This window comes from Dysidea avara, chromosome 6, assembly GCF_963678975.1.
Source record: "Dysidea avara chromosome 6, odDysAvar1.4, whole genome shotgun sequence".
Lineage (NCBI taxonomy): Eukaryota > Metazoa > Porifera > Demospongiae > Dictyoceratida > Dysideidae > Dysidea > Dysidea avara.
Genome location: NC_089277.1, coordinates 30,540,467 through 30,557,739, shown reverse-complemented (window position 1 = coordinate 30,557,739; position 17,273 = coordinate 30,540,467). Strand labels below are relative to the sequence as shown.

The following is a 17,273-nucleotide window of genomic DNA, read 5'->3' as shown; positions in this document are numbered from 1 at the left end:
AAACAAGCCAGTATGTTAAACACAGACAGATCTCTGTTTGGACTCAATGGATATGGTGGAGACCGCTAAGGAAAAGCAATAGTTTCCATAAGTCAGGAGCTAACTGATAAGTACTGAGAATGCTTCTGTTTGTTTGAGTCAAATAAAGATCTGTGTGTGCTTAACATGCTGGCTTGTTTGTCTCTTGTTTATTTCATTTATTCAGTGAACTCTATTGCATCATTCCATACCAAATCAACACAAAAATCCCAATTCCCTTGGATATTTATGAAATTTGGCATAGACATGGACTCTAGCTAAGACACTTTCTCACACCAAAAGTTGGCCCATTCTATTGATCTCCCTTTAAGATATAAAGTATATTTTAAAATATCATTTTAGCTTACATATGTTTAAGAAAATGGCTATAATTTGTGACCGTCTCAACAAAAACCCGACTTGTTTGCATAAGCATGCGTATATATTGAGAAAAACGAAATTTAAAAATAATTCGTAAAATTACGCATGCTACAAAGAAAAATATGAAAGTTTCTATTGAGCCAGGATTCAAAGAAGGAAGACTCAAATCGATTAAAACTATATACCATCTTATTCATCTGCTCATGGAGAGGTCAAAAGTATTTGTTTCGTTTCTGTAGCTTCAATGGTGTGAATGTCACGTGCGTTTGTTTACAATGCGGTAAACGTAAACAAGATCGTCATCGTTTCTCCTACCAAACCGCTTTCATATCCAAACCAGGGGCGTAGCTAGCCAGAAGGTGATGGAGGGGCAGGCATTCCCCCACGAAACGTTCAAAATCATTCATGATTGCAAAAAGGACTAATGACCCAATGGTGGGCTAGCCAACATATAGCTACGTAACTAATTCAGTACTGATTGCTTATCACTTATCAATGATTCAATGGAGGCATATTCGTCGACCATCATCGCACGTGCCACAACTGTACTCCAACAAATTCATCCACAGTCTGGTAGAGCTATATTGTTAATATTTTAGTGCAAATGCAAGTTACTTTATATTAGCTACAGCTTGTGCTGCAGTCCTAGTGCACTGCTGACAGGATGAAATTTTCACTCACTTCACTCGGCAAAATTCAAATGCCACGTATTACATGAAATCCCACCTGTCTTTCTTGCTAGCAGAACTTGCAAGCTTGTGACTGATCTGCCTGACTGACTGATAAAGTAAAAAAATAGACTGCACTGTTGTACAAAGATCTGGTGTGATTGACTCGAGAAAATAAACTTGGTACATTTAACACTTTATTACCTCGTAGGCAGTAGCTAGGTTCATAACGTCATCTGGTCTCCTTTGCCACTTGTGAGTTGCAACTCCTGCCGTGGCGAGGTCCTTAGAGCGGGTCACTCTTTAGATTGAAAATGCTCTATCACATGAGTAATCTAGGCTAAATGTAGAAGTGTGTCTCTAATATTTTGTTCGGTGGATTCATGAGTGAGTTGAATGTTGTATGTGCACGTTCACTAGCAACCCCTGGTGATACCGCATAGTAGTGCACATAATTTATAGTCAATTGCGTGTCAATTTAATACTGGTAAGTTTATGACGGAGGTTTTTAAAACAACCACTACAGTGATGGGGGGCAAATGCCTCCCCTTCCCCCCCTTGGATATGCCTCTGATCCATATGTGCAAATGTCTGCAGGGCTAACACTATACCTTGGCTGATGTGCTGATCCATGGTGAACATGTTAAGCCAAATTGCAACGTTGTAGACTAATCCAAACGGAAGTTATGACTGCGAATGTAAGCGTCTGTAGTTTATTTTCAGTATAGTTACTGTACAACTCGATTATCTTACTCTTCCTACTGGCTAGTGCTATAATTTCAAACTACACACCACAGAAGGCTGAAACTTTGGTGATCCATTCCTTGGACACTGCTAATAATGCTGAGTGAATGAATTTTTTCTTTTAATTGTGCAAACAAGTCGGGTTTTTGCTGAGACAGTCACATTTTTCAGTGATTGCCACAGGTGTTCAGATCTTTTGAATCGTTATTAAATCCTCTTTCAAGTGATATATAATTCAAGGAAAAAATCAAACCACAAAAATGTTACAGTACTTTTCCCTTTGATCTTTTTTTTCAAAAACAGATATTTTAATTGCTTTTTTTGTTTAAACTTAATATTCTTCTAATACCCTTCTTTCATGACAGTAAGTTTGAAGTTGGAATGGCAAGTACATCATGAGTCGTGGCCACTTATGCAATTAATATTGATGCAAATTACGGAGTATAACTATGAACACTACTATAACAGATCAGGGGCATAGCTACCATTGAGGCAACTGAGGCAGCTGCCTCGGTAAAAAAATGCTCAACTGAACAGCCTGAGCAGGCCTGAGTTTTGGCAACCCGAATTTTCTACTCAAACATTACTAGACAGCATTACTGTACCACACACAATAGTATCTATGGCTGTAGTACTAAGCAGGGCCAGAACCCTTGGTGACACATTGGATGGATCACTTTTCAGCCACTTGAGTTTGTAAAAAATTGAGATACTTTAATAGAGCAGTCATCGTAATACACTCTAATAGAACTTTCAGTACAGATTATAGCCACTGTTCTCATTGCACTGCTTGGTCTAAATCATTTACATTTATGTTAATCAATTGATCATGCATATCATGTATTAGCTGTTACAATAAAAAATAGCCTCCACATACCATTTCAAAGAATATAATACGCGACTCAGTCTGAGAAAACCGGTCTTATTGCCCATGTCAGCAGATTCGATTTTTCACCTAGGAAACACAACTACATGAACAAACTATCTAATTCCACATTTAAAATCAGACTTGAGTGGTCTGGTTTTGCTGGCTGCTTTTCCCGAGCCCAGTGGTGATCCGTATGTGTAGTGTGGGGCCCTAATGAAGCTCCGGTCAGCCTGGGAATGACTGAATGTGGCTGTACAGCTCTGTGGTGTTGAATAAGTACCTTTGCTGTGCATTTCCTTTCATTTTAGCCAGTTTTGAGACCTCAATGGCTCAAAACTTGGCCTAATTCATCCATTGGTCTTCCTTTTCAATTTTGGAACACACCTTCCAGGGCCCCCGCCTCTCACCCAATTTGCAGCTCGCCTGATACAGTCAACTTTGGTTTAAAAACTATCTAAAATGGTGGGAAACTTAGTTGTTGGCTACGTGCACAGTGGATGCTCTGGAAGGTAAGGAATTGGTGTAAAACGTGTGAAAATTTGGTACACATAGCTTTAACCATTGGCGAGCTACAACACACTAAATACTTAAAACCGGCATTTCTCAATACTTTTAAATAGGCGATAAGCCCGGTTTTGTCAGACTGGGTCACATATTTCCAAAAATTTCCTTAAGGGAGCATGCCCCTAGACTCACTAGCTTGACATGATTAGCACATGCAGTTGAACATTACATCAAAGAGATAATCTCTGACTTAAAAACATCACATCAGATCAATGCTGAAAAAGTAGTATGTATGACTATGACTACCACTGCAGTCCACGATGGCCTGATCACTCAAAATATCTCAGGAGTAGTCTGATTCAGTATTCTGATTCAGTTTTTGTGTTGAGTGCAATTACACTAGTCTAACAATTGAAGCATGCATGGTATGCATATACTGTAGCATTAACTAAGCTGGAACATTTCTTATGACATGTAGAAAATGCTTAGAGTCTTCTGAAACAATCTCTTCCATCCAAACAGAGAGTCAACCTGCAAATGCTGTACCACCCAATCTTGAAAGTGTGTGTGAATCAGTCGAGTCAGAAGCTGACCCTCTCAATTATTTCAATGAATAGACTTTGCCTTGGTAAAAAAATTTTCCTGGCTATGCCACTGCAGATCTAGAGGGGTTTCTGAGGTTTCCAAAAACTGTTCAAGTATATTCAAGTAATTAGAATTGATTAAGCAGTCATCCACCCTAATAGAACAGTCACATTTTGTAGATACAGACCTAACAAACAGTCATATAACCTTGAAAGTGAGGCACCACAAACAGGAAGACATGCCAAGAGCTGCTATTGATGTGGAGGAATGTACAGAGTTGAGGCCTGCAGATTTATATCAGAAAAGCGCAGAAAATGTGGAAAGATGGGCCACATTACAAAAAAAGTTGCACGAGAGAATCTGGTGATCAAGTTACCAATCTTGACACTGATAGTGATTCCGAATACCAGGTAATAGACTTGGATGTTGAGAGTGATTCTGATTTGAATGGCATTGTTACTGCCAAGTCAACAAAAGCTGGATATTTGGTTGCAGTAACCATAGGATGACACGATGCTACCATGCAGCTTGACACTGGTGCTAGCTGCTGTATCGATTTATCCCCAGGTCAACCTACCACACTTATACAGTATTTAACCTAATTTACCCCAACCGAAACTAAACCATTGAAGAGCTATTCTGGTAACCAACTGGAGCTGCTGGGGCAGACATGTGTTCCAGTCAGGTATGATTCACAAACAGCTATGTACATTACCACCGGTAGTAAAATGAGGAAAAAAGTACCTTTACTGGGAAGAAAGTGGCTGAAACACATCAAGCTAAACTGGTCTGAATTATTTGTAGTGCATCAATCAAAATCCTGTGAAAGACCTGATGCTCAAGTGTGCCATGTTGTTTGAATAGGGTGAGTGTGAAAGCTCATATTACACCAAAAAGACAAGCTCAACCAGTGTTTTGGACAGCTCGGCTCCCTCAAGAAACCATTAGATGCAAATTGGATGCATTGGAAAGAGACGAAATACAGATCAAAGTAGACCAAAGTAGTAGTAGAGCATCTCCAGTGATTCTTGTACCAAGCCAGACAAGCATAATTGGATGTGTGAAAATTATAAAATCAGCACCAATCCTTGGGTCAAGACAGATGGATATCCATTGCCTACATTGCAAAACCTACACCTGTTTGTGACCTTTGCTTGTGGAAGGTTTTTACAGAGATAGACTTGAAGCAAGCAAACCAGCAATTAAAAGTAGATGAAAATTCACAAGAATTCCTCATGATAAACATCTACAAAGCTCTTTACTGGTACAAGAGATTGTCCTTTGGTGTTTCCAGTGCACTATCCATTTTTCAAGCTACCATGAATCAAATTCTGCAAGGTGTAAAGAACACCATTATTTTGTTGCCTAGATGATATATTGGTATCAGGTGTTAATGAGGCTAATTATCTGCAGAATTTAGAAGTATTACAGTGGCTTCAAGGTAGAGGGATCAAAGTACATTTAGATAAGTAAGATTTATACAACAGAACTTTGAGTATCTGGGACACAAGATTGATGCAACAATACTCCATCCCACCACACACAAGATCCAAGCAGTCGTGACTTCTCCAGAACCTACAAGTTAAAGGTCTACTGAAATGGAAAATTCACTTACATTTTATTAAATAAATAGGTTGTTTGTATCATGCAATGCATAAAAAACCTTTTTAATAATTCAATTATGCTGTTGTACTGAGATATTAAGCCACAAAGTCTAGTTACGTCCCGTTGTGACGCAAGCCATAAACTGGAAGTACTGTTATTACACACTTTGCAATGGGAATGGTAGATAAAAACTGAAAGTCTAACGTGCAGGTGGCAATACCAAGCTCTCCTTTTCAACTCTGTAGTGTTCTAAGAATACTTGAACGTTCTGCTGGAAAACAATAGCAGAGTTGTCCTGTAGTTGCTTGGTAGTTGCTTGTAGCAGCTCGGCCTGTGTGCTTCGCACTATCGAAGCTCACGCTTTATTATGCTTCACTAAAGTAAGATTAGTTCGATTTGTTTTCAAAGCTGGGTTAGCAGTACCATGAAACAAACAATGGTATCTATATTACACTTTCCTGAGTCGCTTCTCTGCCTGGTAGAGCCGAATGTCTTGCCAGTGGGACCATCGCAATTCTTTCCTCTCGTTTCTCTACCTCCATTCACTGTATTGAACCCTTCAGTGTATTCATAACATCTAAGAAATAAACTTGAGACGTGTTTTGACCACCCTGTGTTGATTTACAGTCCCTTTAACAGGTGTTCTCAAACGAACTTCACCACAAAACCAACATAAATTCACTTACTGGCTTGTAACTAGTTGCAGTACAAGTTCTTACCATGTTTTGAATTGTTATGTTAGATATGACATGAAACTAAATCGAATCTAGCTGTACATGGACGCTTCTGTCCCTTCAATGGTACTTCACACATACTAAAGTTTCTTTGTCTGATGCATTATGATGTAATGTAATTGACAAACCACAATACACTAAAATATGTTATATCTACTAAACAAAAAAAAATCTAACTAAATCACATGCACCAACCTATCCCACTAGTAGCAAGGATTGATAATAGCCAAAGTGTATTTTACCATTTCAGTGGTCAGAAGTGGTCGTGGTACCCAGAATGTGCAAAGGCCTTTCAAGACAGTAAACAGGCTTTAGTAAACAGCCCAGCATTAGTACTTTATGATGGTATTTTCACACTTAGCTTGCAATCTGTTGCCCTTTGGTGTGGGGGCAGTTCTGTCACAGTTTGACAATGATGGTACAGGAAGACCAGTTGCTTTTGCATTGCGAGCTTAAAGTGTAGCAGAAAAGCATTAGGCACAGATAGAGCACAAAGTATTGAGCATAATTGGTGTACACAAATTTCACCAGTGCCTTTATTGTCGGGAGTTTACACCTTATACAGATCATAAGTCACATACAACTGTTTTAGTCTGACATCCCTATATCAGCTGATGCGCGCATGTAAAAGTGGGCTTTAATACTCTCAGCATACACGTACCAAAATTAATAGTAAATCACACATCAGGAAATAATACAAATGCTGATGCTACATCTAGGCTAGCAGTTAGTCCTGCTGAAGATGAAGTAGAAGATATCTTCCAAACAACATACCTAGAGAAGTTGCCAATTATAATGTGTGTTATTAAAGATGCAACCAAGGTTAAGCCAAAGTAGTAATGTACACATTCCGTGGACATATTGACAGGCTTTTGAATGAGATGATAAGCACGGAATTGCTTAGAGGTGTCTAAAACTTTTAAGCGACTGGCTTAAAGCATTTGTCAATCTTTTCTTTACTCCATTTTCGTAGATGCTTACTAGAGTTCTTAACTAATACTTTCTCACCCTTGTTGAATTCTCGTAACTATGAATTTGGTGTATTGTGATACTATTTTGCTGTCTCTGTGTTCAAATGTCTCCGCTAAATTTGGGTGAATCAGCCATAGCTTGATCCTTAGTGAATGTAAAAAACAATGATACAGGTATCTCTCCAGTCACAGTATGGGGTGTGTTTCTGTAGGCAGGCAAAAAGTTTGGCAATCGGTTTAACATTGACGGATTTTCCCCTTTTTGCAATACTAGAATTTCCAAGTTTCTTTTAAGATGTTAACAGGTCATTCTGCAGCATCATTGCATTAATGCTGGAGGGTAAGAAGGTACCAACATTTGTTTGATTCCATTTGTACCTGCAGTGAACTGGGAACCATTGCTGCTTACTATTTCTTCTGGCAGCCCATAAGATACAAAACCAATTGTGACTGTCTCAGCAAAAACCCGACTTGTTCACACAATTAAAAAAATTTTTTATTCACTCAACAATGTCTGCAGTATCCAAAGAATGGACCACCAAAGTTTCAGCCTTCTGTGGTATGTAGTTTTGGAATTATAGTGCTAGACAGTAGGAAGAGCAAGATAATCAATTTGTACAGCAACTATACTGAAAATTGTATATATCATCATATTACTAATGATGGTTCTCTCTCTGTCACTATATGCGCTTACATTTGCAGTTATAACTTCCGTTTGGATTAGTCTACAACGTTACAATTTGGCTTAAAACGTTCACCATGGATCAGCACATCAGCCAAGGTTTAGTGTTTGACCAATGCCTGGACATTTTTACATCTATTTACCCTTTTGCCTGGCAGTCCTTTGTGGGAGTTGAAGTCTGTTTCATGCTCCCACTCCCTGCAGTTTGGTCAGTAGCCTGCAGGGCTTTCTTCATAAGGCCCCTGTCCGGGGGTTTTGCTGTGTGTATGCTGGCGGTCCATGCGGTGTTTTTGTAGGTCTGTGTAGGCTCTTTAGGTTTAGCTGTTTATTTCTGCTTTTTGTCTGTTATAATAGGTTTAACTTCTAGCTAGAGATTGGGGAGGACAGGAGTGCCATTAGGGCTGGAATAAAAAAAAAGTAAGAATAAAAAAAATAGTATTAGACCTCTAGATACTTGCGAATATGGATATGAAGGCGGTTTGGTAGAAGAAATGAGGACGATATTGTTTACGTTTACCACATCATAAACAAACGCACGTGACATGAATACTGTTGAGGCTAGAAAAACAAAAAAAAAGATTTCCAAACTCTCTATGAACAGGTATAAGATGGTATATAGTTTTAATTAATTTGAGTCTTCACTCTTCGAGTACTGGCCCCGTAAAAACTTGCGTAGCTTTTTTTGTAACATGCATAATTTTATGAATTATTTTAAAATTTTTCAATTTTCTCAATACGCATCAGGGGCGTCAGAGTAGGTACAACTAGAGAGGCCAAAGCCTCACCACTTTTTGGCTCAGTGACATAAAAAAATTAAACTTGATGAAGCCCAGCTAAAAGTAGTTAACATGTGATATTTGGCATCAATTTATAGCAATAATGGACAGAAACAATACTAATCTAACCTGTCTTTCACCTTCATGTCGACTTTGTCCATATTAAGCGCCTCTAAAAATAATTATCATTATACTAGCTTTGGCTTTGTTTCTCCTTGTAGCTGCTTTGAAAACACTTCTTACTGTTTATTAATAGACTCAAATGATAAGGTTAGGAGTTAAACTGTATTATGGAGGTGCTTTTTGGTCAGTCTCCATTGAACACTTGCACACAGTACTACAACCAAAGAGTGCCTCCAAATGGCATATTTAAATGTGCAGTTTTAAATCTTTTCCTGTGGGAATGTCCCCAGACTGAGCCTTACTATTTTCACTTTTACTCTGACACCCCTGATATGCATGCTTGTACGAACAAGTCGAGTTTTTGCAGAGACATTCACAATTATATACATCACATGTGCCACTTTGAGTGGCTGTCAATGAAGACTAGGAAAGTATTGTTTCTTTTCTGGGCAATATCAATTTGAAGACAAAGGGACAGCCATTTCAAGTATGCAGTGGAGTTCTGGTGGAGAATTTGGATTTGCAGTACACAGTTCACATGATTTTACTTTGGTCTCAATCGCTTTAAATCCATCCTATATTTAACCTGTATATTGCATGATGACCTTTATCAAGGTATTTCCATGGGTCATTCCCGTTCCTGTTCTTGTTTCCATATTATCCTCAAATTCTACTTACCCCATTATCCACTTGACTGCTACCTTAAGAGACACTGTCCCAATTACTATATTCTTAAAATATGAAAAGATTTTGATCAGTAAAACACAAAAATGAAAAATGTTTCCTACTTGCAACTTGGCACAGACCTATGGTATACACCTTAGAATCTAGGGAATTCAAATTGCCACCACTACACAGTCAAGAACTACGTAGCTGCTTTTGTCGATTTAGAGTAACTTTTGCATTTTTACTTTTCAACATACTGTATGTAGTATGTATGCCATTGTAATCTATGACTACAAAAGTTTCCTTCATATCAAGAACAAAATATATAGATTGTACATGTTCACCTAAGCATTTACTCCCTTTGATAGTTTCCATTATAAAGCCACATATAAAGTCTTGTATTAGTACTGACATGAATGTTAAAATGGTTCCTACTGCAAAAGAAGACATGTTGACTTATTTGCTCATACCGGAGCTTATAGGCATTTGTTATACCCGTATTAAAATGAAAGTGTCCATATCTGTATCCAAATCATCAAATATAAGACATTGTTATAGTAAACTATGCCATCATATGGTATTGAAAATACTTGAGACAAACAAAATCAAACTTACTCAAGAAAATACTGACTGTAGCTGTAGAAATGCTGCCTTTCTGCAGACCTATACCATATCCAGTTCCATCAATGTATAGTCTCAGCCTAAACTGTTCAGTTGGTTCATCAATATCATCAACAACTATTGGAATACTAGCTGTGGCTGTAGTAGCTCCACTTGTGAACATAGCAGTGTATTGGCCGGGGGTGAAATCTGTCCCAGCTACAAAATTAAAACAAACCAGTAAACTGTGATTATTCACAAAAATGTAATGCGGCCGGCTGTTTTTGCAAAATTTTATTTTGCAATAAAAAAATAAGGTGAGTAAAATTACGCATGCTCCATAAAACTTTTTACACACATTTTAATCATTTTAGTATGCACTGAAGCAAGCTCAAGTCAATAAACCTATTCAGCATCAAATAGCTGTTCATGGAGAATCTTTGTTTCATGTTTGTACACTAAAGGACACATAGTTTATGGCAGCCAACCACATACTGTATGCAGTAGTGACATATTTGAGCCTTTAATTATTACATATATATGGATGTTTGCTAAGTGTATGAAATGGCTCCAATGATGTAATTACCCCCTTAACCGCTAAAATTTCTGAAAGATTCTAATCTGTATGTTTTAAATCACCATATCTCACAAACCATTCAATATATAATCCAATAATCAATAATAATATATTATTCACCATTTATAATATTAATCACCATTAACCCAGGAATCCATACTTATGGTCTACTAAACGGCAATCCCTATGAAGTTATATAATCATAAAGTTTAAAAATTTGGCTAACAATCCTTAGCCAGCAAATTATCAGATTAATTAACAGTCTTACAGTGTTTATATATAAAACAGTACAATGAAGATCACTAGCCCATGTATATCTGAAGCGATTCACTGGAAGTCTGGTTTTCAGGCGTTTGAACAATCATGCATGCACATAAACCCACAAAGCCATCAATCCATGAAGAGTAAACCATCCAGTTGAGTGTTAAAACGTGTCTAATCTATCTCTTTTACCATTTCCTTTTACTCATAAGGACAGAATCACTTGGAAGTATCCAACAGAATTGTGATTATAATAATTATATACTCAACCACAAATTCATCAATTACATAACGTTACAAGCATTAGTGCATGAGAGATCAGTTTATCCCTGTTCCTGTTTATGTATACATAGGAGCATGGCCTAGAATAAGTGCATTACCAATAAAGCACAGAAAAACTTCCTGAACACTCAAATCACTGAACTACTGAGGCAGACTGAATACTACAGGATGTAGGACTGGGTGTCCTATAGGCTTTTAGCACTTAATTGTGCTGTAAAGCCTGAATAAATAAAACTAGGTTCCAATAAGGGGTGCTGACTGGCAGGTGCTATAAGTTGCAGAGTGTGAAACTTCCATCCCATCACATGCAAAGAAGTGGTGCAATGTTTTATTATATTTCAGATGGGTTGGACTTGTTTGCACATGTCTGTGACTAGTGCCTGTTTAAATCAACAGTTCATAATATAAAATACTGTAGCTCATGCACTATTTTATAATTTACCGTATAGAGGGAAACTTAGGCGAATTTGGTGATTTGCTACAAATTTGCCAAAGCTTAATCCACCAATTACTCGTAGTGCCTCAGATTAGCATCTTTATTGCTAAACACTGAGCTTGAATTCGCCAAAATTTATTTCGCCAAATGTAATTTAGCTTGCTATCCGCCAAAGGTAACCCCTGCCAAAGTTTCCCCTAGTAAATTTAAACAAGAATTTTAATTATTCCTGCTTAAGATATACACTGTAAAAAATGGGTTCTTACAAATCAGCTGTAGAGAGTTCAGCTAGAAACAAGTCACCCTGTAGAGAGATCAGCTAGAAACAAGTCATCCAGAGATCAGCTAGAAACAAGTCGCCCTGTAGAGAGATCAGATAGAAGAAGTTACCTTGTAGAGAGTTCAGCTACAAGAAACCATCATGTAGAGAGTTCAGCTGCAAACAAATCACCCTGTAGAAAGTTCAGCTACGAACAGATCACCCTGTAGAGAGTTCAGCTAGAAATAAGTCATCCTGTAGAGAAATCAGCTAGAAGGATCACCTTGTAGAGAGTTCAGCTACAAACAAATCACCCTACAGATAGTTCAGCTACAAACAAGTCACCCTGTAGATAGATCAGCTAGAAGAAGTGAATTCAGGTACAAAGAAACCATCATGTAGAGAGTTCAGCCGCAAACAAATCACCCTGTGAAGAGTTCAGCTACAAACAATATTATTCACCCTGTAGAGAGATCAGCTAGAAGAAGTTACCTTGTTGAGAGTTCAGCTACAAAGAAGCCATCATGTAGAGAGTTCAGCTGTAAACAAATCACCCTGTAGAGAGTTCAGCTAGATTAACAGGATTTCAGCTAGCTTGATATGCGGCACGTATATACGTATCAAGCCTCGTCTTTTTTAACGAGACGAGATGGATATGCAAACGTCTATATCCTTCGTCTAACGACGTATCTGTCATAATGGTACCACTCCTTTAGACGAAGGCTCATATCGTGCCTCGTATCACGCGACGTCTGTAGTCGTGTAGTGCTAATAGATTATTCATAGATTGCCAAATAAGGTTACAACAATTATTGTTAATTTTAGCATAGAGGTCAACTGATGGTACAACGCTATACACTATTAAAACATTCTTTAAATGTTAAGTAAGTTCAACCTTTCCTTCATCGCGGACTCGCGAAGGTGGCTGCATGCTGTTGTCCACAGCAAAAGTAGCTATACGTGCATCAAAATAATTATTATGGCTTGTTCAGCTAGGCATCCCTTACTCATTGCCTGCAATGGTTGAGGAGCAGTTAAATACAGCAGCAACATAATGATCTTTTATTATCTAACCCTAGAGTTGAGCTCAATCCTTAGTTGCTAATTTTCACTGTTGCAGATAGCATAGTGTAATAGTTTCACCTGCAAAATTATGTATGTCAAATCATACTGAATATGTGCATTATCTTCATGCATACCGTCTTGTCCATTATTCATGTATTGTACTGTACATATATTAGGCAATGGACCAGTGTGCAGTTGCTGACAGAGAGCATAGAAGAAATGGAGTACAATACGTAACATGCTATAGAAGGATGACCCTGTGAAAATGAACTTCATCACAACTGAGACATGATTTGGATCAAACTTTACCTGTAGCAGGGTGATGGATTTCTTTAGATGGACTGCATGCCCTTGCCACCACCCCAGTACTGGCTAGAATTACCAGTTACTGAACTAAATCACTTGAGGGTGCCACATTTAAGGCAACTCTTGGAGTAGGCCAGTTCAACATTAGATATTATCAGATGACAAATTGATGACTGATAACCCCATTAGCACATCACAGGTAGTTATTTATGCCTGCTTTATCATATGAAAAACAACATATCACACTCCAAATTTGTGCATACCTAATTTGAGATTTTCAGCAAACACAAATTTCCTTGAAGATGATAATAGTTCTATCAATGCTGCATAGGCACCATTTTAAGTGTAGTAGTATACAGTGGTCCACTGGTGAAACCAACATAGAACATACAGTGTAACATTCCAGATTTACCTGTAGGAAGCCATTCAAGATTGTGGTCAACTGTTTACTTCTTCCGCTTTGTCATTAATGGATGCCATTGTAAAGCCTCCTTCACTAGGAAAGAAATATTTCAACTTATAAATGTATGTATGTCTATATATTTAATGTATGATAATTGATCCACGCTGTCCCATGCCAATACACAGCAGTTGTAACTTGTTCTCTCATCCGGCACCACAATCACCAGTGACTGCCATGTAGTATCTTGTACATGTATATCGTTCCCGAAGCTACACAACCACTGTTGCGATATCTCATGACACACACCGTTTGTACTGGATACGTAGAACTCACGTTCATTGCTAGACTTTCAAAATCTTCCGCTGTTATCTAGTGATCACGTGCGTTCAATATAAAATCCAGGCGTATCCACTGGTGGCCAAATCTTCAATGGCCGGGAGAACAGGCTACGTGGCGGGAATGAATCTGTAAATGGAGGAAGGTACTCATGAGACTAGAAGGTAACTTGACTTTGCTGTTATGTTGTTGATTACTGTACTACACACACTAACGCAGGTTTGTTGGCATCCTTACTGGAGTGTCGCGTGAGGAGATATTCCAGCTCCACACAAAAACAAGTAATGGTCTGGCTATGCGAGACTAGCTGTGATAGGGATGCGGTCCTCTAGTTTCAGTAGGAGAGAAGCATCACTATTAAATGAGATAAGTACATAGCTACAGATACAGCATAATAAAATTGTATTATGTATGAGTCTCATGTGACCACAGTCAGATCATATACAAAGATAATCTATGTGGGCACAGAAAGATGTATGTATATGTGTACAAGTATAAACAAGCCAAAATTACAAAAAAAGAGCACAGTTAATAGGCTTTCTGTTGACCATTTACTACAGTTCTGAGCCATGAAAATCTTTTGCCATCATACATGCACAAGCAGTATTGTTGAGGGTCTGCCTGATTGGAAGATATGTGCTGGGTACGGAAGGTTGTACAAAGTCAAAACATTTGATATTCTGTAGGAAGGCATAGTAATTTCAATTTCATAATTGTTGGAAATCCACAGATGGTCAATTGTGCAAGTAATCAAAGATATTCAGTCTTGTCTTGTTTTCTAGATCTAGCAGATGATGGATAGTGGCTTGAAGTACCTCACTATAGCTCATAAACTATATGGAGGTCAGCATACACAAGGATAGATCAAACAGTTTTGAAATTAGAAATTTTAATTACGGTAAGTATATCTCTGTTACCACATTTATTTTCACATGTCCTCTAAGGACAGAATGAGACCCTTTAATGCTATTATAATCAAATTGAATACCATCATTGCAAGGTGCATTATATAGCTTCAGGCTAGTGTTGTTTCAATTATCTAAGGATCTTGTTACTGTAGTGCTCTGTGATATACCAGGCTGGTGCTATCCCTAACCACAGCTGAATTACTAGCAAACATAGTCATTATCATGTACATAGGAATGTCAACCATAGGTTAAAGAGTATTTTTATTGAGATTTTCTGGTACGAACAAGGTTCATGCACAGGTATGCAACTTCTATGATACCGAAAGTGTTTCCTTTATCATAGCACTCTGGCCTGTTTATTAACCTAAGCTATATCTAATCAACCAAGCGGCACCAAAATTCACCTGAATTGTCGTTATTAAAATTTTTACCATTAACCTACCATCACAGCCATTTCTTGGCCGCCACCTTGGATTTCACATCTTTTTTCACCGTAGCCTTTTCAAGGGCCGCACTCCTTTTTTACAGCTTGGCTGTTTTTGATTAGATTTTACTTCTTTTTGTGTTTGTATACCCCAAAGCCGGCCTATGGCCAGCTTTGGGGCTTTTTAACCTATATTTTTTTCTTTACCACAGGAAAAAGAAAAAGATGAAGCAGATTTTATAAATACTTTAACTCATTCTGATTTTATCAGTAAATGTACAAATTATATATATATCAAGACACACGATAGTGTATCGTGCGGCCCAAGAAGCCGGCGCGCCACACCGTGAGTATATTAACAGGAAGAAAGAAAACGCAATTTTCACACCTATGTAGCTCTGTGATCCCTTATCCGATTGGAACCAAATTTGCTAGAGACATGCCGCCCTGTTAGGGGAGTCTACATACCAAATTTGAAGAAAATCGCTCCAGCCATTTCCGAGATACGAGCGAACAAAAATTCGTTTTAATTTCTTCGTTTTTTTCTTCTTCTTCTTCTTCATCTTCTTCATTTCGCACACTTCGCAAAATTCGCCATAAAACACGAATGCGTGCTCGGATTGGGCTGAAATTTGGCACACTTAAAGGGCTCATTAAGGCGGATCTCCGTACCAACTTTGGTAGGAATCCGATGGACATTCACGGAGTTATGACCGATTATTTGCGTAAAATAAGGTCGAAGGTCTGTCACGCCTACAGGGTAAACCCCTTGGAGGAATCAGTTGAAAATTGATATGTAGATGGAGCAACCATCGTAGGAGTGCCTTTTTGTGGTTTGAAAGGAATCGAGATAAAGACCATGGAGATATGACACAAAACCCAACCTGTGTCAAAATTACGCGATCGATTTTTATGAATAAAAAAATTATTAGTTTTCGTGTCTACCAGGCAAACCGCTTAGAGCAACGAGCTGAAAATCTGTATGTAGCTGGAATAATCATCATAGAAAGTTCTTGCAGTAGTACAGAAGAATCGGATTACAAATTACTGAGTTATGATTCGAAAGGCAACTACGTGCAGCAAATGCGAGATCGAGATACTCTAATAGAACAGTCACCCTAATAAAGCATTCAGTTGTATGTATAATTTACTCAGTTATATTACATTGCAAGTTATTCTGTAGGGAATTCAGCTACAAACAAGTCACCCTGTAGTCAGATCAGCTAGAAGAAGGTACCTAATAGAGAGTTCATCTACAAAGAAGCCATCATGTAGAGAGTTCAGCTCAAATAAATCACCCTGTAGAGAATTCAGCTACAAACAAATTGCCCTGTAGAGAGATCAGCTAGAAGAAGTTACCTTGTAGAGAGTTCAGTTACAAAGAAACAATCATGCAAAGAGTTTAGCTGCAAACAAATCACCCAGCAGAAAGTTCCGCTATGAACAGATCACACTGTAGAGAGTTCAGTTAGAAACAAGTCATCCTGTAGATAGATCAGCTAGAAGAAGTCACTTTGTAGAGAGTTCGGCTACAAAGAAACCACCATGTAAGAGAGTTCAGTTGCAAACAAACCACTCTGTACAGACTTCAGCTACGAACAGATCACCCTGTAGAGAGATCAGCTAGAAACAAGTCATCCTGTAGAGAGTTCAGCTAGAAGAAGTTACATTGTAGAGAGTTCAGCTACAAAGAAACCAGCATGTAAGAGAGTTCAGCTGCAAACAAATCACCTGTAGAGAGTTCAGCTAGGAACAAGTCACCCTGTACAGAGATCAGCTAGAAACAAGTCATCCTGTAGAGAGTTCAGCTAGGAACAAGTCACCCTGTACAGAGATCAGCTAGAAACAAGTCATCCTGTAGAGAGTTCAGCTAGAAGAAGTTACATTGTAGAGAGTTCAGCTACAAAGAAACTACCATGTACAGAGTTCAGCTGCAAACAAATCGCCCTGTAGAGAATTCAGCTACAAACAAATCATCCTGTAGAAAGAAGAAGTTACCTTGTAGAGAGTTCAGCTACAAACAAATCACCATGTAGACAGTTCAGCTAGAAACAAGTCACCCTGTAGAGAGATCAGCTAGAAACAAGTCAC

General features: G+C 38.3%; 1 protein-coding gene and 1 long non-coding RNA gene across 2 annotated transcripts in view; both read right to left on the bottom strand.

The window, feature by feature from the left end:
- The window catches only part of LOC136257354 (uncharacterized), a 98,061-nt gene that overhangs the window by 9,488 nt on the left and 71,300 nt on the right, over positions 1–17,273 (bottom strand). Inside the window, exon 4 of the mRNA XM_066050520.1 lies at positions 9,941–10,144. Within this exon, the coding sequence (XP_065906592.1) occupies positions 9,941–10,144 (204 nt within the window). The remainder of the gene's footprint in view (positions 1–9,940; positions 10,145–17,273) is intronic.
- On the bottom strand, positions 12,512–14,692 carry LOC136257358 (uncharacterized). The gene is made up of 7 exons (XR_010701925.1): positions 14,088–14,692; positions 13,524–13,979; positions 13,375–13,477; positions 13,115–13,324; positions 12,940–13,062; positions 12,815–12,883; positions 12,512–12,754 (listed from the first exon to the last, which is right to left on the bottom strand). It is a non-coding gene; the product is annotated as an uncharacterized lncRNA (long non-coding RNA).